Source organism: Elephas maximus, chromosome 23 (genome assembly GCF_024166365.1).
Source record: "Elephas maximus indicus isolate mEleMax1 chromosome 23, mEleMax1 primary haplotype, whole genome shotgun sequence".
NCBI lineage: Eukaryota > Metazoa > Chordata > Mammalia > Proboscidea > Elephantidae > Elephas > Elephas maximus.
The window spans coordinates 64,824,219-64,848,327 of NC_064841.1; the positions used below are offsets into that span (position 1 = coordinate 64,824,219).

The following is a 24,109-nucleotide window of genomic DNA, read 5'->3' on the forward strand; positions in this document are numbered from 1 at the left end:
CTGGGTGCTCTGTCTCCTGCTGGGAACTTCGTGAAGCTCCTTTCTTATATTCCCTGTCCGCTGATCTCTGATGTGGGTGGGGTGAATCCAAGTGGCACGGATGCTGTACTTCCCTGCCAGCTGAGCTACCGCAGGCAGCCAGGAAGCTCGGAGGTAGGGCAGTGGGAAGAGAATGGGGGGTGGGAAAGCGTGTATGGTTGGTTACTGGGTGTTCTGTGTCCTCCTGGGAGCTCCATGAAGCTGGATTCCTGTGCTCCCTGTCAGCCGACCTCTGACAGGAGTCCAAGGTGGCGGATCCGTGGTGCAGTTAGCTGATGGTGCCTTCAGCATGTATCTCTCCCTGTTCTCTGTCCTGCCAGTTTCTTATTCCATTCAGTGCTTGGCTGAGTTCTTTATCTCTTTATTTGGCACTTCAGGTTCCAGCAATGATGTCGGTCTCTGTTTTACTTAATTTTTCAGGTCTTTGGTGGGAGGGACGGCATGGTGCTTTTGTCTTTGGCACCACGCTGCCTGGAAGTCCCATATTTGTTTAACAACACTTTAAAGAGGTCTTTCGCAGCAGATTTACCTGGTGCAATGCATTGTTTGATTTCTTGACTGGTATTTTCATGGGAGTTGATTGCGGATCCAGGTAAACGACAGTCCTTGACAACTTCGGTCTTGTCTTTGTTTATCAAGATGTTCCTTTTTTCTAAACACCTGAATTATATTAATTCATATCACTCATACAACCTTTTGTGGCAGGTGCTTTTAAGATACTCTTTTTATATACAAGAAAATGAGGGTCAAGAAGGATGGCTTGCCCAAGGCAAAACACACAAAAACAAGTGGTGTCGGGATTCCAACCTTGGCCCCTTAGCCAAACTTCTGGCTCTTAACCACTATTGTTTCTTGAATAGAAATTAGAATGGAATTTCTACTTAATCCCTGTAGTGTTATCATAATTTGTTTTATTTAGCATGACAATTGCTTAGTGGTTAATTTTTAGCAGTGGTGATTATGCTGCCATCTCATCTCCCCTACAGATAGGAAATGCCAACATAGTCTCAAGTGTCTACTTGATCCAAGAAGCTCATTCTTCACCAGCATCTTTTTCTAACCTGTTGTCCAGTCCAGTCCCTGTCTGAAGAGTTGGCTTTGGGAACGGTTCCTGTCTTGGGCTAACAGAAGGTCTGTGGGCAATGACCTCCAGGGTCCTATTAGTCTCAGTCAGACCATTAAGTCTGGTCTTTTTACAAGAATTTGGGGTCTGCATCCCACTGCTCTCCTGCTCCCTCAGGGGTTCTCTATTGTGTTCTCTGTCAGGGCAGTCATCGGTTGCAGCCAGGCACCATCTAATTCTTCTGGTCTCAGGCTGATGTAGTCTCTGGTTTATGTGGTCCTTTCTGTCTCTTGGGCTCGTAATTACCTGTGTCGTTGGTGTTCTTCATTCTCCTTTGGTTCAGGTGTGTTGAGACCAATTGATCCATTATGGATGGCCGCTTGCTAGCGTTTAAGACTCCAGACGCCACTCTCCAAAGTGGGATGTAGAATGTTTTCTTATAGATTTTATTATGCTAATTGACGTAGATGTCCCCTGAAACCATGGTCCCCAAATCCCCATCCCTGCTTCGCTGGCCTTTGAAGCATTCACTTTATTCAGGAAACTGCTTTTGTTTTAGTCCAGTTGTGCTGACCTCTCCTGTATTGTGTGTTGGCTTTCCCTTCACCTAAAGTAGCTTTTATCTACTATCTAATTGGGGAATATCTGTTTCCTTCCCCCTGTCATAACCATCAAAGAGTATTTTCTTCTCTGTTTAAACTATTTCTTGAGTTCTTATAATATTGTTTTATACAATATTTGTCCTTTTGCAACTGACTAATTTCACTCAGCATAATGCCTCCCACGTTCCTCCATGTTATGAAGTGTTTCACAGATTCATCCCTGTTCTTTATCGATGTGTAGTATTCCATTGAGTATTCCGTTGAGTGAATATACCATAATTTATCCATTCATCCTTTGATGGGCACCTTGGTTGCTTCCATCTTTTTGCTATTGTAAACAGTGCTGCAGTGAGCATGGGTGTGCTCTGTTCGTGTAAAGCCTCTTATTTCTCTAAGATATATTCCAAGGAGTGGGATTGCTGGATCCTATGGTAGTTGTATTTCTAGCTGTTTAAGGAATTAAGGAAGTGCCAAATCGATTTCCAAAGTGGTTGTACCATTTTACATTCCCACCAGCAGTGTATAAGTGTTCTAATCTCTCCACAACCTCTCCAACATTTATTATTTTGTGTTCTTTGGATTAATGCCAGCCTTGTTGGAGTGAGATGGAATCTCATAGTGGTTTTGATTTGCATTTCTCTAATGGCTAATGATTGTGAACATTTCCTCATATATCTGTTAGCTACCTGAATGTCTTCTTTAGTGAAGTGTCTCTTCATATCTTTTGCCCATTTTTTGATTGGATTATTTATCTTTTTGTTGTTGAGTCTTTGCATTATCATGTAGATTTTAGAGATCAGGCGCTTATCGGAAATGTTGTACCTAAAAACTTGTTCCCAGTCTGTAGGTATTCTCTTTACTCTTTTAGTGAAGTCTTTGGATGAGCATAGGTGTTTGATTTTTAGGAGCTCCTAGTTATCTAGTTTTTTTCCTTCATTGTTAGTAATTTCTTGTAGACTGTTTATGCCATGTATTAGGGCTCCTAATGTTGTCCCTATTTTTTCTTCCATGATCTTTATCATTTTAGATTTTATAGTTAAGTCTCTGATCCATTTTGAGTTAATTTTATTTGCATGGAGTGAGGGATGGGTCGTGTTTCATTTTTTTGCAGATGGATATCCAGTTATGCCAGCACCATTTGTTAAAAAGACTGTCTTTTCCCCCATTTAATTGTTTTGGGGCTTTTTCAAATATCAGCTGCTCATATGTAGATAGATTTATGCCTGGATTCTCAATTCTGTTCCATTGGTCTATGTATCTGTTGTTGTACCAGTACCAGGCTGCTTTGACTACTGTGGAGGTATAATAGGTTCTAAAATCAGGTAGCGTGAGGCCTCCCTCTTTGTCCTTCTTTTTCAGTAATGCTTTACTTATCCGGGGCCTGTTTCCCTTCCATATGAAGTTGGTGATTTGTTTTTCCATCTCATTAAAGAATGTCATTGGAATTTGGGTCAGAATTGCATTAAATCTATAGATGGCTTTTGGTAGATAAACATTTTTGCAAAGTTAAGCCTTCCTATCCATGAGCAAGCTATGTTTTTCCGTTTATGTAGATCTCTTTTGGTTTCTTGCAGAAATGTTTTGTAGTTGTCTTTGTATAAGTCTTTTACATCTCTGGTAAGATTTATTCCTAAGTCTTTTATCTTCTTGGGGGCTACTGTAAATGTTATTGATTTGATAATTTCCTCTTCGGTGTTCTTTTTGTTGGTGTAGAGGAATCCAACTGATTTTTTTGTGTTTATATTGTATCCGCATACTCTGCTGAACTTTTCTATTAGTTTCAGTAGTTTTCCTGAGGATTCCTTAGGGCTTTCTGTGTAAGATCATGTCCTCTGCAAATAGAGATACTTTGACTTCTTCCTTACCAATCCGGATGCCCTTTATTTCTTTGTCTAGCCTAATTGCTCTGGCTAGGACCTCCAGCACAATGTTGAATAAGAATGATGATAAAGGGCATCCTTGTCTGGTTCCTGATCTCAAGGGAAATGTTTTCAGGCTCTTTCCATTTAGGGTGATGTTGGCTGTTGGCTTTGTATAAATGCCCTTTATTATGTTGAGGAATTTTCCTTCTATTCCTATTTTCCTGAGAGTTTTTTTTATCATGAATGGGTGTTGAAGTTTGTCAAATGCCTTTTCTGCATCAATTGATAAAATCATGTGATTCTCGTCTTTTGTTTTATTTTTATGATAGATTACATTGTTTTTCAAATGTTGAACCATCTCTGCATACCTGATGTGAATCCCACTTGGTCATGGTTAATTATTTTTTTGATATGTTGTTGAATTCTATTGGCCAGAATTTTGTTGAGGATTTTTGCATGTAAGTTCATGAGGGATATAGGTTTGTAATTTTCAGTTTTTGTGGTGACTTTACCTGGTTTTGGCATCAGGGATATGTTGTCTTCATAGATTGTTCGGGAGTATTCCATCCTTTTCTATGCTCTGAAATGCCTTTAGCAGTAGTGGTGTTAACTCTTCTCTGAAAGATTGGCAGAACTCTACAGTGAAGCCGTTTGGGCCAGGGATTTTTTTGGTTGGGAGTTTTTTGATTACCTTTTCAATCTCTTCTTTTGTTGTGGGTCTATTTAGTTGTTCTACCTCTATTTGTGTTAGTTTAGGTAGGTAGTGTGTCTCTAGTAATTCATCCATTTCTTCTAGGTTTTCAAATTTGTTAGAGTATGATTTTTTATAGTAATCTGATATGATTCTTTTAATTTCAGTTGTGTCTGTTGTAATATCGCCCCTCTCATTTCTTATTCACGTTATTTGCTTTCTGTCCTCCTGTTTTTGTTTTGTTGGTTTGGCCAATGGTTTATCAATTTTGTTGATTTTTTTCAAAAAACCAGCTTTTGGTCTTGTTAATTTTTTCAATTGTTTTTCTGTTTTCTATTTCATTTAATTCTGTTCTAATTTTTATTATTTGTTTTCTTCTGGTGCCTGAGGGTTTCTTTTGTTGCTCTCTTTGTATTTGTTCAAGTTGTAGGGATAGTTCTTTGATTTTGGCCCTTTCTTCTTTTTGTATGTGTGAATTTATTGATATAAATCGACCTCTGAGCCCTGCTTTCACTGTGTCCCAAAGGTTCTGATAGGAAGTGTTTTCTTTCTCATTGGATTCTCTGAATTTCTTTATTCCGTTCTTAATGTCTTTTATAACCCAGTCTTTTTTTTAAAAAATAATTTTTATTGTGTTTTAAGTGAAAGTTCACAAATCAAGTCAGTGTCCGCATATAAACTTGTATATACCTTACTACACACTCCCATTTACTCTCCCCCTAATGAGTCAGCCTGCTCCCTCCTTCCAGTCTCTCGTTTCGTGACTGTTTTGCCAGTTTCTAACCCCCTCTACCCTCCCATCTCCCCTCCAGACAGGAGATACGAACATGGTCTCAAGTGTCCACCTGATGCAAGTAGCTCACTCCTCATCAGCATCTCTCTCCAACCCATTGTCCAGTCCAATCCATGTCTGATGAGTTGTCTTTGGGAATGGTTCCTGTCCTAGGCTAACAGAAGCTTTGGGGACCATGACCGCTGAGATTCTTCTAGTCTTAGTCAGACCATTAAGTCTGGTCTTTTTATGAGAATTTGAGGTTTGCATCCCACTTTTCTCCTGCTCCCTCAGGGGTTCTCTGTTGTGCTCCCTGTCAGGGCAGTCATTGGTTGTGGCCAGGCACCATCCATTTCTTCTGGTCTCAGGATGATGTAGTCTCTAGTTCATGTAGCCCTTTCTGTCTCTTGGGCTCATAATTACCTTGTGACCTTGGTGTTCTTAATTCTCCTTTGATCCAGGTGGGTTGAGACTCATTGATGCATCTTAGATGGCTACTTGTTAGTGTTTAAGACCCCAAACACCACACTTCAAAGTGTAACCCAGTCTTTTTTGAACAGGGTATTGTTGAGTTTCCAAGTGTTTGATTTCTTTTCCCTGCTTGCTTTTTCTGTTATTGATTTCTACCTTTATGGCAGTATGTTTAGAGATGATACTTTGTAATATTTCAGTGTTTTGGATTCTGCTGAGGCTTGCTTTATGACCTAATATGTGGTCTATTCTAGAGAATGTCCCATGTGTACTAGAATTGAAAGTATACTGGGCTGTATATGTGTATGAGTTCAAGTTGGTTGATTGTGGCATTTCGATCTTCCATGTCGTCGTTAAGCTTCTTTCTGGATTTCTTGTCCTTCACCTAAAGTGGTGTGTTGAAGTTTCCTAGTGTAATTGTGTTTCTGTCTGTATCATTTTTCAGTGCTGTTAGAGTTTGTTTTACATGTCTTGCAGCCCTGTCATTGGGTTCATAAAAATTTAATATGGTTATATTGTCCTGGTATATTGTCCCTTTAATTATTATATAGTGTTCTTCCTTGTCCTTTCTGATGGGTTTAAGTTTAAAGTCTGTTTTGTCAGAAATTAATATTGCTACTCCTGCTCTTCGTTGATTATTTGCTTGATATATATATATTTTTCCATCCTTTTAGTTTTATTTTGTGTCTTTAAGTGTAAGGTGTGTCTCTTGTAGGCAACATACAGATGGATTGTGTTTTTTATTCCATTCTGCCAGTCTCTGTCTCTTTATTGGTGCATTTAGTCCATTTACATTTTATGTAATTATGCATGTGTATGAATTTTTAGTGCTATCATTTCGATGTCTTTTTTGGTGTGTTTTTGACAGTTGCTTTTTCCCACTTAAGTTTTTGTCTCGAGTAGTTTATATCATGTCTTTTCCTCATATTCGTTGTTGTTGATTTTGTTTCTACCGAGTCTGTATTTTTTTCCTTGTATTTATTTTGATGTGTAGGATAGTTTGTCTCCTTTTTGGTTACCGTGATATTTACCCCTATTTTTCTAAATTTAAACCTAACTTTCATTTCTTTGTATCACGTTGTCTTTCTCTTCATATGAAAGATCTGTAACTACATTTTTAGTCCCTTTTTACGGTTTTAATGTTGTCTTCTTTTACATAATGACATCACTGTTTCCCTGTTTTGAGCATTTTTTTAATCTTATTTTTCTGATTTCCCTGTCTGGGTTGACATCTGAGTGCTCTGTCCAGTGTTCTAGTCTTGAGTTGATACCTGATATTATTGATTTTCTAGCCGGAGAACTCCCCTTAGTATTTCTTATAGTTTTGGTTTGGTTTTTATGAATTCCCTAAACTTGTGTTTGTCTGGAAATGTCCTAATTTCACCTTCATATTTGAGAGTCAATTTTGCTGCATATATAATTCTTGGCTGGCAGTTTTTTTTTTACAGCAATGCTTCATTCAAGTCATCCCATTGCCTTCTTGCCCACGTGGTTTCTGCCAAGTAGTACGAGCTTATTTTTATTGACTGTCCTTTGTAGGTGACTTGTCGTTGTTGTTTATCTCTAGCTGCTGTTAAAACTCTCTCTTTATCTTTGGTTTTGGCAAGTTTGATTATAATAGGTCTTTGTGACTTTCTTTTAAAATCTACCTTATGTGGAGTTTGATGAGCATCTTGGACAGGTATCATCTCACCTTTCACGATACCAGGGAAGCTTTCTGCCAGCAAATCTTCAACAATTCTCTGTATTTTCTGTTATCCCTCCCTGTTCTGGTACTCCAGTCACTTTTAGGTTATTTGTCTTGATAGAATTCCACATGATTCTTAAGGTTTTTACATTTTTTAAAATTCTTTTATCTGGTTTTTCTTCAAATATATTGGTGCCAAGTACTTTATCTTCAAGTTCACAAATTCTGCTTTCCTCTAGCTCAATTCTGCTTCTCTTTCGAGTTGTCTAATTCTGTAATTCTATTGTTATTCTTCTGAATTCCTGATAGCTGTCTGTTTATGGATTTTTCTAGCTTTTTAATTTTTTTGTTATGTTCCTGAATAACCTTTTTAATTCTTCTACTGCTTTATCTGTGTGTTCCTTGACTTGTTCTGTGTATTGCCTGATTTTCTTCCTGATGACTTGAAAGGTTCTGTGTATTAGTCTTTTGTATTCTGCATTCAGTAATTCCAGGAATGAACTTTCGTCTAGAAGATCCATTGATTGTTTGTTTTGAGAGCTTGTTGAGGTGATCCTGGTCTGTTTCCTTATGTGACTTGATATTGACTGTTGTTTCCAAGCCACCTACAAGTTATTTTATTGGTTTAGTTTATGTTTGCTTACTGTGTTGTAGCTTCTTGCTTTGTTTTGTTTTGATATGCCCAGATGGGTTGCTTGAGTGAGGTAGCTTGGTTATTTTCGCCTTTGGAGCTCTGATGTCTTGTCCTCAGATGGCTAGAGTTGTTATCAGGTTTATCAGTCTAGGAGTCCATTCACTTTTCTTGTATAAATTCAGCTCAAATGTCCAGGTAGGTGATCGTCAAGTGTGTGGTACAGGCCCTGTCCTGCAGTCTTAGAGGGGCAGGGGTGATTGGTGTAGGTACTGGTACCTGATTGCAGCTGCAGGTCATGCTCTGAACAAGGCAGGGGGCTGAGAATTGTCCCCCACGTGTCTCTGAGGAAAACCTGTCTCTGTTCCCCAGATTGTACAGGTGGGTGAGTTCTGCAGATAGACCATGGGCACCAAATGTTTTTGGTTGTAAGGACTGGGAGGTACCAGTTACCCTTGGACCCCTGTCATGTGTTGTTTGGTGACCTGAGTGGATCCACCAGTCCTTTGGCTGCTGACGTGGGTAGGTGAGGACTGTGTTTAATAGTCATAGCTGTATGAAACATCATACATCCCTCTCCACCACACAGCTGAAACAGTTGTAGTCTGCCAACAAGAGCCTATTCTCCTGAAATAGGCTCACACAGGTCCATGCAGAGGGGAAAGGTACTCAAAGTCCACAGACCATTTATGCCTGGACAGGATCTGCTTCTGTCCTGAGTTCCCTGGTTAGTGGACCTGGCAAATTATCTTTCCCCCAATTGTGAATTTATTCCTTCTTCGAGGGAATTTATTCCTTCTTCGAGGGTGGAAGAATGGCTCTAGGTGCTCAAGAGGGCCTATCTCAGGCCCAGGAAAATCAACAGCCACTGAAGTCAGCCTGGGGGTGGGGGTTGGGGATGCGCAGTAAAATGTACGCAAATCCCTAGCTATTGCCGAGGGCGCTGTTCTTCTCTGGCTCCGGAGGTGTGAGTAGGCTGCTTTTCCCTGAGGAAACTGTGGCCGTATGCTAGAATCAGCCCGCCGTCGCCTCTCACAGGAATGGTGCCTGAGGGCTTCAGGAGATTCAGGTCCGGTAACTCCTCTGGGCTCCTGAACCTTCTCTTCCTTCGCCTGCCGCTCAGTTCGTTTTCTGACTTTGCCTTTGATGTTCAGGGTTCCTAGCTTGTCATAAATATACTTGTTTCACTTGTTTTTTTGAGCCTGTGTTGTTAGAGGGCTCACCGGAAGTGTCTGTCTATTGTGCCATCTTGGCTCCACTTCCCCAGATTATGTTGCTTTTATTGGATACAGTCTATTACACATTTAAGAAAGCTTAACATTTTACAGTCCAGTTCAAGGAAGTGTAATTATTTTTTCTTAGTATATGCTTAGTGTTTCACAGGGCTTTAACATGGCTGTTTGGGTACAAAAGCAGATTATTCACAGTCTCAGACTGAGGTGGGGGTGGGATCAATGATGTGCCCATATGAACTGGGCTCTGATGGCCCAGGGTATTATCAAAGTAGGAATTTACTGATTTATGAAGTAGAGGCTTGTCAACATTCCACAGAGTTGGTAGAATAATGATTAAATAACGAATTTTAAGGCCTTTTCCAATTGCTGTTCTGTGACTTTCTCTATATGGATGTGTAAGATCATGTATAACATTAACTTATGTTTTAGAAACAGAAGTGAAATTTTTTTTTAATAGTTTCATATTGTTGTTATTGGTAGCTGTTGTTGAGTCACCCCGGATTCATAGTGACTCCGGGCACAAGGGATGGGAATGCTGTCATTTCCTGCATCATTTCTATCATTGGTTGCAGATCTGACTGTTGTGATCCATAGGGTATTTTTGGCTGGTTTTTGGAAGAAGTTAACCAGGCCTTTCTTCCTAGTGTCTTAGTCTGAAACTCTCATGAAACCTATTCAGCATCGCGTTGTTAGGTGGTGTCAAGTTGGTTCCAACTCACAGCGACCTTATGTGTAACAGAAGGCAGTGTTCCTGGGCGGTTTGCCATCCTCACAATTGTTGCTGTTTGAGCCTGTTGTTGCAGCGACTATGTCAATCCACATTGCTGTATTCCTCTTTTTTTCTGTCTCTCTACTTTACCAAGCGTGCCATCTCTAGGAATTGGTCCCTTCTGATATCATGTCCAGAGTAAGTGAGGCACAGTCTCACCGCTCTTGCTTTCGAGGAGGATTCTGGCCATACTACTTCTAGCACCATAGCAATATGCAATCCTCTGATGACAGATGTGTGGTGGCTGCGTATGAGGTGCATTGGTTGGGTAGTGAGCCTGGGTGTCCCACATGGAAGGTGAGAAGTCTACCTCTGAACTACCACTGGCCCTATAGTTCTTTTTAACTCACAACAGTTCATTTACCAGAAATAATTGTGTACGAATATGTGTGGCATACAAATTACTTAAAATTGTTGTTGTTTCTTAAAGGATTAATCTGTACATTTTATAGGAGGGAGGGAACCATAGTAAGTAGTTGCCACTAGACTACTACCAGTTTATATGTATGGAAATTAAGACCTACAGAGATTAAAAAAAAAATTTTTTTTTTTTTTTTATTACTCTGTTTAAAACCAAAAAGGTTTTTAGTGGCAAAGCTGGGGTTAGAACTTAAGTCTCTAAATTCACACAGGATGGACCTACCCTATTATGCTGGCTCAGCTGCTTCAAAATTTGATGGTTATTCTTGTCTAACAGTGTATTCAAATGGTATATCCTGTTTGGTCTGAGAACTTCTGAATGTATGTACAACTGGTATCTGTTCTGAGTTAAGGAAAGTATCCTTTAATGTTATGTCCTAACCCAACAGAGATGGTATATAAATTATACTTATATCAGACTTTCGCTTGGTAATTGTCTTATCTCTTGATGCTATAACCGAACTACTACAAGTGGATAACTTGAACAAACAGAAATTAACTTTCTCACAGTTTAGAGGCTAGAAGTCTAAATTCAAGGTGCCGGCTCTAAGGAAGGCTTCTCCCCTTGTTGGCTCTGGTGGAAGGTCATTGTCTCTTCTGAACTTCTGCTCCTCGACAGTCTGCATATGGCTTAGCATCTCTCATTCCTCATCTCTGCTTCTAGCTTTGGTTTAAGTTCTTTTATATCTGGAAAGAGGTTGACTTAAGATACATCCTATACTAATCCTGCCTCATTAACATAACAAAGACAACCTATTCTCAGATGGGATTATAACCACAGGCATAGAGGATAGGATTTACAACACATATTTTTTGGGGACACAATTCAATTCATAACATTCCACCCTTTGGCTCCCCAAAATTCATGTCCTTGCCACAGGCAAAAAACATTCACCCCCATGACATCATCCCGAAAGTCTTAAATCAACTCCAAGTCTAACCTCTCATCATCTGAATCATTTAAATCAAATATGGGTGAGCCTTTAGGCATGTTCCATCCTGGGGCAAAATTCCTTTTCGTTTGTAAAACTGGAATCTGGACTATGAGTTGTTTGTTTCCAAAGTGCAATGGTGGAACAGGCAAAAGGTAGGTATTTCCATTACAAATGGAAGAAATTGGAGGAAAAGAAGAAATAACAGTCACCAAGCAAGTCCAAAACCCAGCAGAACACATGACTAGCTCTCAAGGCTTGAACATAATCCTTTGTTCTCTGAGACCATCTGGATAATGTCCCTGCCTTCTAAACTCTGGATGTTGGCCATGCCATGTGGATTCTGGGTAGAGGCCCCTCAGCCCTGGCCTTCAGCTCTGCCTTCCGGGCTCTAGGATGGTAACTCTACTCCCTCAGTTTAGGCTCTCCTGTTTTCCTAGTCCATCTGAGTGGCATCCCCACCATTTGGCTCTGGGAGGCCCTGTTCTTCTGACCTTGGATATTACAGCCCTGCCCCCTCAACTTTGGGCTGTGGTCCCATTCCCCTGGCACACCTTAATGGGAGCCGCACTCTCTGGAACCAAGGTGGTGAAGATCTGACTCTTTAGGAGGATGTGCCCCACCCTTTGAAACTAAGAAGGCCCTGCTTCCTATTCTCCTTCCAATAGTTCTGCTGATCTCCGAGCTGCTCCAGGAATGGACCTTTTTTTTTTTTTTTATTCCTCAGAGGACAGCAGATGGAGCTCTTTGGCCCGTTTCCTGCCTATAGAATTCTAAGAGGCTGACAGCATTTTTTCCTTTTTTCTTTCTCTGTCCTCATTCAGTCTAAGCTGATGGGTTTCTGCTGTGGTAGTTAGTTAGATCCATCAGTTGCAGGCTTAATCTCTTTAACAAAAGGTTGTGTGGCCATGTCCTTGGTGAACATTCTGGGACGCATGTCCTTAGTTTGTAGAACAGAATTTTTCAAATCTTTACGTTCTGGTTTAATTTTACACAGTTCATTTTTTAAGTCCACTTCTTTCCTCTTGCATTTTACTATAAGTGATAGGGAGAAACCGTGCAGCCCCTTTAAGATTAAGCTTAGAAATCTCTTCAGCCAGATATCCAAGTTCAACACTTACAAGTTCTACCTTCCACCAAACATTTGAATGTAACTCAGAGAAGTTCTTTGCCACTGCATAAAAAGCATGACCTTCCTCCATTGTCCAATCAGATTTTCATCATTTTCTTTTAAAGCCTTACCTGAAGCACATTAATTGACCACAGTTTAGCAACATTCTGTTTCTGATACCATATGTATTATCTGAGGTGAAAGAGACTTTCTGTATAGCTCTCCTAACGTCCTTTGGAGCCCTCATCAGAATCACCTTTGATATCCATAATGCTACCAACAGCTTCTTCAGGGCAATCAAGGCTTTTACTATTATGCGTCATAAAACTCTTCCAGCTCTACCCTCTACCCATTTCCAAAACTGCTTCCATATTTTAGGTTTCTGTTACAGCAGCATCCCCATTTCTCAGTACCAGAGTCTGCCTTAGTTATCTAGTACTGCTATAACAGAAATACAACAAGTGAATGGCTTTAACAAATAGAAATTTCTTTTCTCACAGTTTAGGGTGCCAGCTCTAGGGGAAGGCTTTGTCTCTCTGGTGGCTTGGAGGAAGATCCTTGTCTCTTTGAGCCTCTTCTCCTAGGAGGTGGTCATGTGGCTTGACATCTGTCTTCTCCCGTCTCTCCCTACTTGCTTGTTTAATCTCTTTTATATCTCACAAGAGATTGACTAAAGATAACTCAACACTAATCCTTCTTCATTAGCATAACAAAGACAGCCCATTCTGAAATAGGATTATAACCACAGGCATAGAGGTTAGGATTTACAACACATATTTTTTGGGGACACAGTTCAATCCATAACATTGATCAATTTACGACATCTATAATTTCCCTGAATTTAGAAAAATAAATTATATCAGGTAAATTGTCAAGCAATTTTGTGTAAAGTTTTTCAGAATTCTGAAATATCTTTTGTAGATTTTTTTTGGTGAGAGAATTTATAAATAATCCCTTGGTCTCCTTATGTATAAATTAACCTAGTCAATTGATGTTTTAATAAAATAACTATAGGGCCAACTCTCACTAGATGAGTTCAGTAGCTCCATGTGCTTGTGAACATGTTGTTTGTAGTTTTTAATACTACTCAGGAAGCAGTATTTAGTAGGATCATGTCCATTGTTAATTATGGAAAAACTTGGTGTTTTCTGGTCTCAGAGTTTTCATAAATGACTAAAGATATTAAATAAGGCATTAAGAACAATAATGTTTAGAAGTTCATTTTTATAGGACTAGAACATTAGTAACATATTTTATGTAATTTGACTTTAATCGTAAATACTATGTGAATAAAAATAACGTTGATATCCTTGTCTTGCTGGAGAATAGAGTTAACTTTTAGTTGGTGTGTGTGTGTATGTGCGTGTGTGCACATGAGGAATAATTTCTAATGTGTTTTTTCTCTCCAGACTTTTGATAAAATTCTTGTTGCTAATAGAGGAGAAATTGCATGTAGGGTAAGTAGAATTTTAATGTTATTTTCTTTTTTACTCTATGAATTTTATTAATAAGTCCCTCTAAATATGAATCATTGTTAATAGATGACATGAATGTATTTTAAAATAGGTTATTAAAACTTGCAAGAAGATGGGCATTAAGACGGTTGCCATACACAGTGATGTTGATGCTAGTTCTGTAAGTATATTTTTGCTTTATTTAAATCAGGACTTCATCTTAGGTCAAATAGAAAAAAGTGAAAAAGGTATAGGGTTTTTTTGTGTGTTATTTTTGGCCTGTAAAGGGTACATTCAATTTAAAAAATCAATTTAATTGTTCATTGTTGTACTAAGCAAAGTAGAAGCATCACAATGTCTTCTGTAAGTGTCTTAAATATTTTTTTCCCCTGAAGCTTTAAAAACCTAGAAGAAAATTAAAAAATCGCCAGAATAATTGCTGGTCACTGAGTACGTTTAAGCAAAGAATTGGAAAGTTAGAATCAGAGATTAATTAAATGTTTATACAATGTGGTTTTATGAGAGCACTTTTCCCCATAGCGTAACTGCAGTATTACTGAGGGAATCCTATAATTGTTTAACTTTCCTACGTGATTTAATGTGTTCAGCTGAAAGCTTGATTAATGAAGGATAAAAAAAAAAAAACCCACTGCTGTCGAGTCGATTCCGACTCATAGCGACCCTATAGGACAGAGTAGAACTGCCCCATCGAGTTTCCAGGGAGCGCATGGTGGATTCCAACTGCCAACCTCTTGGTTAGCAGCTGTAGCACTTAACCACTATGCCACCAGGGTTTCCTAATGGATAGGCTGATGCTAATTGTACATCAGCAAAAGCAGTTAATGTTATATAATTTTATTTAGCATTTTTAACACTGCAGGCATTTTATAACAGTAATGAAGGATGTTCGAATCTGCCAGGTGCTCCTTGGAAACTTTATGGTGCAGTTCTACTCTGTCCTCTAGGGTCACTATGAGTCGGAATCAACTTGACGGCAGTGGGTTTTTTTTTTTTTTTTTTTAATGAAGGGTGAACTTTTGGAAGCAGACATTCAGGCCTGCCTTCCAAGGCTTTCCATCCAGGAAGATAGTATCTCTCTCCATTTATAAATAGGTCTCTTTTTTTTTTGTTATCCAATAATATTTTATAATTTTTCCGTATAGAACTTGTGTGCCTTTTGGCTCTACTGACTCTTAGGTTATCTTATTATTTTTAAATAGATTTTATCTTTAAAAATCACATTGAAAATTTTTTTGTTATTGTGTGGGGCATTTTTATTTTTGTGTGTTGATCCTATATTTAGCAACTTTGCCAAATATTTTTATTTGCTCTAAAAGTTTGTTTCTGTATACCCTGTATTGGAAATCATTTGCTTATATTAGTTTTCTTATTTTGCTGTGTAGGCCAGAGCTTCCAGCACAATCTTGAATAGATGCAGTCTTTTTTAAATTGGAAAACGAATGCTTTGAAAGTTTTATCCTTAATTATGATGCTTTCTGTAAGTTTTTGGTACAGTTCTTTGTTTAAGGAAATTTCCTGCTGGCCCTGGTTTACCAAGAGTTTTTATTATAAATGGTCTTTCTCCTTTACCAATTTGATGCATTACATTAATAGATTTTATTTTCTCTCGAAAGTTAAACCATTTTGCCATTCTAGGGATACACTCAGCCTAGTTAGGAATTAATTGTTTTTACTATGTTGCTGCTAATATTTTGTCAAAGTTTATAAGTGAGACTGGGCTGTCTTTTTGTTTTCTCAAACTATTTCTGTCTGATTTTGATATCAACACAATAGTAGTCTCAAAAAAATGAATTAGGGGATGTATTAATTGAGATTAAGTTTGATCGTGACTAATAGAAATGCCAAATAGCAGTGTTTTAAAGAAGGTAGTGGTCCCATTCTTTGCCATCTTTGTATCTCACCAGTGTAAAATCTGGGGTAGGCAATTCAGTGCGGTTTGTATGACAGCAGTGCTCCATAAAATCCTTAGGGTCTCAGGCAGCTTCACCTCTCTGTTCTGCTATTGCTAGCGTGTGGCCCTTTTTATGGTTGATGGTTTACTCATCTGTGTTTCAGGGAGCAGGAGATGAAAGGGATCAAGAAAAAAATGGGACCAAGAGTACTGTTTACTTATTTATATTTTAGAAATTTTGATAAAATGTATAGATCTTAAGTGTTCAGTTCGATGAGTTTTGGCATTTGTATTTACCTGTCTAATCAGCATCTAAAATGGGCTAGAGGCCATTTCCGTTCCCTCCCAGAAAGTTCCTTCATGTCCTGTTCCAGTCAATTCCATCCCCCTAAATCTCTGTCTCATTTATTTCTATCTCCGTAGTTTGCCCTCCTTTGAATTTTGTGTAAAAGGACTTATCAAGTACTATTTTGTGTCTGGCGTCCTTCATTGCTTAACATCATGTTTTGGAGGCTCATTCATGTTGTTGTGTGTATCAGTAGTCTGTCCTCCCCACTCCCCTTCAATAATATTCTCCTGTATGGACAAGCTACAATTTATTTATTCATTCTCCTGTTGGTAGACTTTTAGATTATTTCTAGGTTTTAGCTAATATGAATAGGGCTTCTATAAATATTCTTGTATGAGTTTTTGTGGCCATACTTTCACTTCTCTTGGGTAAATACCTAGGAGTGGAATTGTTGGATTTTAGATCAGGGGTTAGTAAATTTTTTCTGTTTGGATTGTTGCTATTGTAAGGTGCTGTCGAGTTGGTTCCAACTCATAGTGACCCTGCGTACAGCAGAATGAAATACTGCCCGGTCCTGCCCCATCCTCACAGTCGTCGTTTTGGTTGAGCCAATTATTGCAGCCACTGTGTCAGTCCATCTCATTGAGGGTATTCCTCATTTTTACTAACCCTCTACTTTACCAAGCATGATCTTCTTATGCAGGGACTGATCCCTCCTGATAACATGTCCAAAGGAGGTGAGACCCAGTCTCACCACCCTTGCTTCTAAGGAGCATTCTGGTTATGCTTCTTCTAAGACAAATTTGTTCGTTCTTTTGGCGGTCCATGGTATATTCAGTATTCTTTGCCAACACCATAATTCAAAGGCATTAATTTGCTAGCTTTTAAGACCCCAGAGGAGAACATGTTTTTTTTTTTTCCTTTTTTGTTTGTTCACCTTATTGTGTTAAAAGTATTTCAAAGATCATATAAACAAAAATGACCACCTGCTACTGTCATGTGGGATATAAATCACCCATCTTGGCATCGTATTTTTTTTTTTCCAAAACAATTTTTTATAGGAATCTTACCGGTCACACAGTAGTTACAAGAATGTTAGCTATAACACATATACAATTGAAACAGGACAGGCTGGCTAAGAATTTACATAATGTGGCAAAATTATACATATTAGAAGTGGGCACTGTGGACAGCCGCACACAGGAGAAGGGAAGGTCACAGGAAGCCGGTCTCCATTAGTGGCTGGAAGAGTGCCCATAGGAGAAATAATGCTTTTCTGTCCAGTAGAGTAATGAGTCACTAACAGAGACAGGGATTCCACACACCTAAATACACAAGAATAAACTCTGACCTGCCATGCACAGTCTATAGGGACTCATGTTTTGAGGATGCTCCCATGAAATTAGTAAATAGTAAACTGACACAGGGAGCAGGAGGCATCAAGTCATTTGTTCTAAGTTGAACTTCAACGATGTTTAACTCTTGACATTTGTAAAAAGCTTATGCCTTTTTTTGCTATATTTTTCTCACTACTGACGTGCTTAGAATGGGTGGATTTTAATAGTGGTTTCACTTAACAGTTATCACTGAAGTACTGTTAAAAATGTGAGAACTTTTAATGACATCTTAGTCACACTCATGCTTCACAGATTCATTGTCATTCTTTATCATTGTGAAATATTCCATTATGTGTATGTACCACAGTTTGTTTATCCATTCATCTGTTGATGGACATCTAGGTTGTTTTCTATCTTTTTGCTATTGTAAACAATGCTGCAGTGAACATGGGTGTGCATATGTCTATTCTCATGATGACTCTTATTTCTCTAGCATATATTCCTAGCAGTGGGATTGCTAGAGCATATGGTATTTCTATTTCTAGCTTTCTAAGGAAGTGCCATATTGTTTTCCAAAATGGTTTTATCATTTTGCATTTCTAGTAGTAGTGCATAAATAAGTGTCCGATCTCCCCACAGTCTCTCCAATATTTGTTATTTCCTGTTTTTTTGATTCCTGTCAGTAATGCCAGGGGTGAGATGGTATCTCATTGTGGTTTTGATTTACATTACTCTAATGGCTTTTTTAATGGCTAGCAGTCACGAGCGTTTCCTCATGTGTCTGTTGGCCGCTTGAATGTCTTCTTTGGTGAAGTGCCTATTTCTTTTTTTTTTCCTTTGCCCATTTCTTATTGGATTATTTGTCTTTTTCTTGTAGATTTTAGAGATTAGATCTTTGTCTGATTTGTAATAGCCAAAATTTTTTTCCCAGTCTGTAGGTTCTGTTTTGGTGCAGTCTTTTTTTTGGTGAGCATAAGTGTTTAATTTTTAGAAGATCCTGGTTATCTAGCTTATCTTCTGGAGTTTATGTGTTGTTGGTTGTGGTTTGTATCTTGTCAATGCCCTGTATTAGGGCCTCTAGCTTTGATCCTATTTTTTTCTTCTATGAACTTCATACTGTTTGGCTTTATATTTAGGCCTTTGATCCATTTTGATTAAGTTTTTGTATATGGTGTGAGGTATGGGTCCTGTTTTCATTTTTTTGGAGGTGGGCATAACAGTTTCGCCAACACCCTTTATTAAAAAGACTGTCTTTTCCCCATTTGTTGGACTTTGGGCCCTTGTCGAAGATTAGGTGACTGTTGGTGGATGTGTTTACATCTGGGTTCTCGGTTCTGTTCCATTGATCACTGTATCTGTCATTGTACCAGTACCAGGCTGTTTTGACTACCATAGTTGCATGGTAGGTTCTGAGGTCAGGTAGTGTGAGTCCTCCTACTTTATTCTTCTTCTTCAATAGTTCTTTACTTATCTGTGACTTCTTCCCTTTGCACATGAAGTTAATGATAATTTTTTTCCATCTCTGTAAGGAATGTTGTTGGTATTTGGATTGGGATTGCATTATATTTGTAAATTGTTTTGGGTAGAATTTTCATTTCCACAATTTTGAGTCTCCCTATCCATGAGCATGATATGTTTTTCCATTTATGTAGATCTCTTTTGGTTTCTTGCAGTAGTGTTTTGTAGTTTTCTTTGTATAGGTCTTTTACATCCCAAGTTAGATTTATTCCTAAGTATTTTTTTTTTAGGGGCTATTATAAATGGTGTTGTTTTCCTGATTTCCTTTTCATCATTCTCTTTGTTGGTGTATAGGAATCCAACTGATTTTTGTATGTTTGTCTTATATCCTGCAACTCTGGTGAAGCTTTCTATTAGTTGCAGTAGTTTTCTTATGGAGTCTTTTGAGTTTTCTATGTATAGTATCATATCATCCGCAATAGGGACAGTTTAACTTCTTCATTACCAATTTGGATGCCCTTTATTTCTTTTTCTTGCTTTATTGCTCTAGTGCTTCCAGCACAATGTTAAATAGGAGTGGTGATAAAGGGCATCCTTGTCTTGTTCCTGTTCTCAAGGGGAATGTTTTCAGCCTCTCTTCACTAAGAATGATGTTGGCCATTGGTTTTGCATAGATGCCTTTATTATGTTGAGAAATTGCCCTTCTTTACCTATTTTATTGAGAATGGGTTTTGGTCTTTGTTGAATGCCTTTTCTGTGTCTATTGAGATAATCATGTGATTCCTTTATTTCCCTTTAATATGTGGTGGATTATGTTTATTTTCTAAGGTTGAACGATCCTTGCATACCTAGTATGAATCCTACTCGGTTGTGGTGTGTTATTTTTTTGATATGATGGTGAATTCTCTTGGCTAGAATTTTGTTGAGAATTTTTGCATCTATATTCTTGAGAGATATTGATATGTAACTTTCTTTTTTTGTGGTGTCTTTGCCTGGTTTGAAAACCCTGGTGGCGTAGTGGTTAAGTGCTATGGCTGCTAACCAAAGGCTCGGCAGTTTGAATCCGCCAGGCGCTCCTTGGAAACTCTATGGGGCAGTTCTACTCTCTCCTATAGGGTTGCTATGAGTCGGAATTGACTTGATGGCACTGGGTTTGGTTTTGGTATCCGGGTCATGCTGGCTTCATAGAATGAACTTGGAAGTATCGCTTCCTTTTCTGCATTCTGAAATAGTTTGAGTAGTACTGGCTTAAGCTCTTCTCTGAATGTTTGGTAGAATTCTCCAGCAAAACCATTTGGGCCAGGGCTTTTTTTTGTTGGGAGTTTTTTAAATTACTTTTTCGATCTCTTGTTATGGAGCTGTTCAGATTTTCAACATCATTTTTGTGGTGGTTTGGGTAGGTAGTGTGTTTCTAGAAATTTGTCCATTTCCTCTAGGTTTTCAAATTTGTTGGAGTATAGTTTTTCATAATACTGTGTTATGATCCTTTTTATTTCAGCTAGGTCCGTTGTAATATCCCCCATGTCACTTCTTAATTGGGCTATTAGCATCCTCTCCTGTTTTTCTTTTGTCAGTTTGGCCAGTGGTTTGTTGATTTTGTTGATCCTTTCAAAGAACCAACTTTTGGTTTTGTTAACTCTCTCTATTGTTTTTCTATTCTCTGTTCCATTTATTTCTGCTCTGATCTTTATTATTTCTTTTCTTATGGTGGCTGTGAGCTTCTTTTTTAAATAATTTTTATTGTGCTTTAAGTGAAAGTTTACAAATCAAGTCAGTCTGTCACATAAAAGCTTATATACACCTTACTACATACTCCCATTTACTCTCCCCCTAATGAGTCAGCCTGCTCCCTTCTTCCAGTCTCCTTTCGTGACTGTTTTGCCAGTTTCTAACCCTCTCTACCCTCCCATCTCCCCTCCAGACAGGAGATGTCAGTGCAGTCTCCAGTGTCCACCTGATACAAGTAGCTCACTGTTCATCAGCCTCTCTCTCCAGCCCATTATTCAGTCTCTTCCATGTCTGATGAGTAGTCCTCGGGAATGGTTCCTGTCCTGGGCCAACAGAAGGTTTGGGGACCATGACCTCTGGGATTCTTCTAGTCTCAGTCAGACCATTAAGTCTGGTCTTTTTATGAGAATTTGGGGTCTGCATCCCACTGTTCTCCTGCTCCCTCAGGGGTTCTCTGTTGTGTTCCTTGTCAGGGCAGTCATTGGTTGTGGCCAGGCACCATCTAGTTCTTCTGGTCTCAGGATGATGTAAGTCTCTAGTTCATGTGGTCCTTTCTGACTCGGGCTCATAGTTATCATGTGACCTTGGTGTTCTTCTTTCTCCTTTGATCCAGGTGGGTTGAGACCAGTTGATGCGTCTTAGATGGCCACTTGTTAGCATTTAAGACCCCAGACGCCACAGTTCAAAGTGGGATGCAGAATGTTTTCATAATAGGGTTTATTATGCCAATTGACTTAGAAGTCCCCTTAAGCCATAGTCCCCAAACCCCTGCCCTTGCTCTGCTGACCTTTGAAGCATTCAGTTTATCGCGGAAACTTCTTTGCTTTTGGTCCAGTCCAGTTGAGCTGACTTTCCATGTATTGAGTATTGTCCTTCCCTTTACCTAAAGTAGTTCTTATCTACTAACTAATCAGTAAAAAACCCTCTCCCACCCTCCCTCCCTCCCCCCTCTCGTAACCACAAAAGAATGTGTTCTTCTCAGTTTATACTATTTCTCAAGATCTTATACAGTATTTGTCCTTCTGCATCTGACTAATTTCACTGAGCATAATGCCTTCCAGGTTCCTCCATGTTATGAAATGTTTCACAGATTCGTCACTGTTCTTTATCGCTGCGTAGTATTCCATTGTGTGAATGTACCATAATTTATTTAACCATTCACCTATTGATGGACACCTTGGTTGCTTCCAGCTTTTTGCTATCGTAAACAGTGCTGCAATAAACATGGGTGTGCATATATCTGTTCGTGTAAAGGCTCTTATTTCTCTAGGGTATATTCCGAGGAGTGGGATTTCTGGGTTGTATGGTAGTTCTATTTCTAACTTTTTAAGAAAACGCCAGATAGATTTCCAAAGTGGTTGTACCATTTTATATTCCCATCAGCAGTGTATGAGAGTTCCAATCTCTCCGCAGCCTCTCCAACATTTATTATTTTGTGTTTTTTGGATTAATGCCAGCCTTGTTGGAGTCAGATGGAATCTCATTGTAGTTTTAATTTGCATTTCTCTAATGGCTAATGATCGAGAGCATTTTCTCCTGTATCTGTTAGCCGCCTGAATATCTTCTTTAGTGAAGTGCGTGTTCCTATCCTTTGCTGTGGGCTTCTTTTGCTGGTCTTTTTCAGTTTATTCAAGTTGTATAGCTAAGGTTTTGATTTTGTTTTTTTCTTTTTTGATGTGTGCATCTGTCTCTATAAATTGACCTCTGAGGATTGCCTTTGCTGTGTCCCAAAGGTTTTGGTATGATGTATTTTTACTCTCCTTTGATTCTAGGAATTTTTTGATTCCGTCTCTGATTTCTCGTGTTACGCAGTAGTTTTCAAGCAGGGTGTTACTCAGTTTCCATGTAATTGATTTTTTTTGCTTGGTCTTCCTGTTATTAATTTCTACTTTGATGGTGTTGTGGTCAGAGAAGATACTTTGTTTTATTTCAGTGTTTTGGATTTTGTTGGGGGTTGCTCTTTGGCCTAAGATGTGGTCTGTTCTGGAGAATGTTCTATATGCTTTGGAAAAGAATGTGTACTTTTATAGACTGGGAAAAAGTTTTTGACTATGACAGTTGTGATCAGCATCTGATCTCTAAAATCTACCTGGGGAGGCCGTGTGCTGGTGGTCTTCTAGCTGAACAGTGTGACATGGGCCATTGAGAAGGGGCGGGGGTGATGCATGGGGCTAGGTGGACAGGAGAAAGGAAAGGCAGAGAGAGAGAAGACGCAAAACTAAAGCAAAAACAAAGTATGATGGTGAGGGAGCCAGCTGGTGGGGCTGCGTAGACTTGGGGAGGCCATGTTCTGGTGGCTCTCTAGCTGAGCAGTGCAATATGGCCTATCGAGAAGGGGTGGGGTTGGCACACAGAGATAGGTGGGTGGGAGAAAGGAAAGCAAGGAAGGGAGAGAGAGAGAGAAGAAACAGAAAAACTCAAAATAAACAAACAAAAAAACAATAATAATAGCAACAATAAATATGGGGCTTGGGGAACTGGTCATTGGGATGGTGCGTACCCAGGGCAGCAGTGAGCTGATGACTCTCTGGCTGAGTGACCATGTCAGTTGGAAAGCGGCAGAGGCAGCATACAGGGCAGAAAGGTGAGGGATGGGAAAGTGTGTATCCCTGGTTATCAAGTGCTCTGTCTCCTGTTGGGAGCTCCGAGAAATTGACTTCCTGTACTCCCTGTTTGGGGCCCTTAGTAGCTGTGGTCCAAGATGGTGAATCTGTGTCATGTTAGCTGGAAGGGGACCTCCAGTCTATAGCTCTCCTTGTTCTCCGTTCAATGTTAGTTTCTTCTTCCGTTTGGTGCCTGGTCGAGTTCTTTATCGCTTCATTTGATACTTAACCAAAACCAAAAAAAAAAAAAACAAAAAACCAAACCTGTTACTGTCAAGTCAATTCCGACTCGTAGTGACCCTATAGAAGAGAGTAGGACTGCCCCATATGGTTTCCAAGGAGTACCTGGTGCATTCGAACTGCTGACCTTTTGTTTAGCAGCCATAGCTCTTAACCATTATACCACCAGGTTTTCCATTTGGTGCTAAGGGTTGCAGAAATAACATCTGTATTTGTTTTACTTACTTTTTTGGTTTTTTGCTGCAGAGGGATGGCATGGTGCATCTGTCTATAGCGCCATGTTCTGATGCTGCGTTCTTCTTCATATAGTCAGTCCAGCTTCTCGGATTAGTTCCTCAGTATACAGATTGAATAAGCACGATGAAAGGATACAACCCTAATGCTCGCCTTTCCTGACTTTAAACCACGCAGTATTCACTTGTTTGGTTCTTGATCACATGCTGCCTCATCTTGAAATGGTTGAACATTGACCAGTTCTTTTTGGTACAGTGACTCTGTGTATTAGAGGTATATAACCCTTGAATCCACATGGGCTACAACTGAACCTGTTCCCGTTGAGTCAACCCTATAGGACAGAGTAGAAACTGCCCCATAGGGTTTCCAGGGAGCGCTTGGTGGATTCGAACTGCTGACCTTTTGGTTAGCAGTCAGGCTGCCTTATTTTCACTTTATAATGTATTTTAATATGTCGTATGTGGTTTATGCTACTTACCCTTCAGAATCCCTCAGAATTTTTTAGGCTGTTATCTCATGCTTACTCATTTGTCAGTCTCCCCTAAAATATTATGTTGTTAGATATATTA

General features: G+C 39.1%; 1 protein-coding gene across 5 annotated transcripts in view; it reads left to right on the top strand.

Moving 5' to 3' along the window:
- PCCA (propionyl-CoA carboxylase subunit alpha) overlaps nucleotides 1–24,109 on the top strand; it is a 534,561-nt gene that overhangs the window by 41,646 nt on the left and 468,806 nt on the right. For 3 of the 5 annotated variants that reach the window (XM_049867227.1, XM_049867228.1, XM_049867226.1), the window contains exons 3-4: nucleotides 13,695–13,742; nucleotides 13,852–13,920. In XM_049867227.1, the coding sequence (XP_049723184.1) occupies nucleotides 13,695–13,742; nucleotides 13,852–13,920 (117 nt within the window). Of the gene's footprint in view, nucleotides 1–13,694; nucleotides 13,743–13,851; nucleotides 13,921–24,109 lie in introns of those variants that run through there. The other 2 variants (XM_049867229.1, XM_049867232.1) reach the window with 2 other exon arrangements.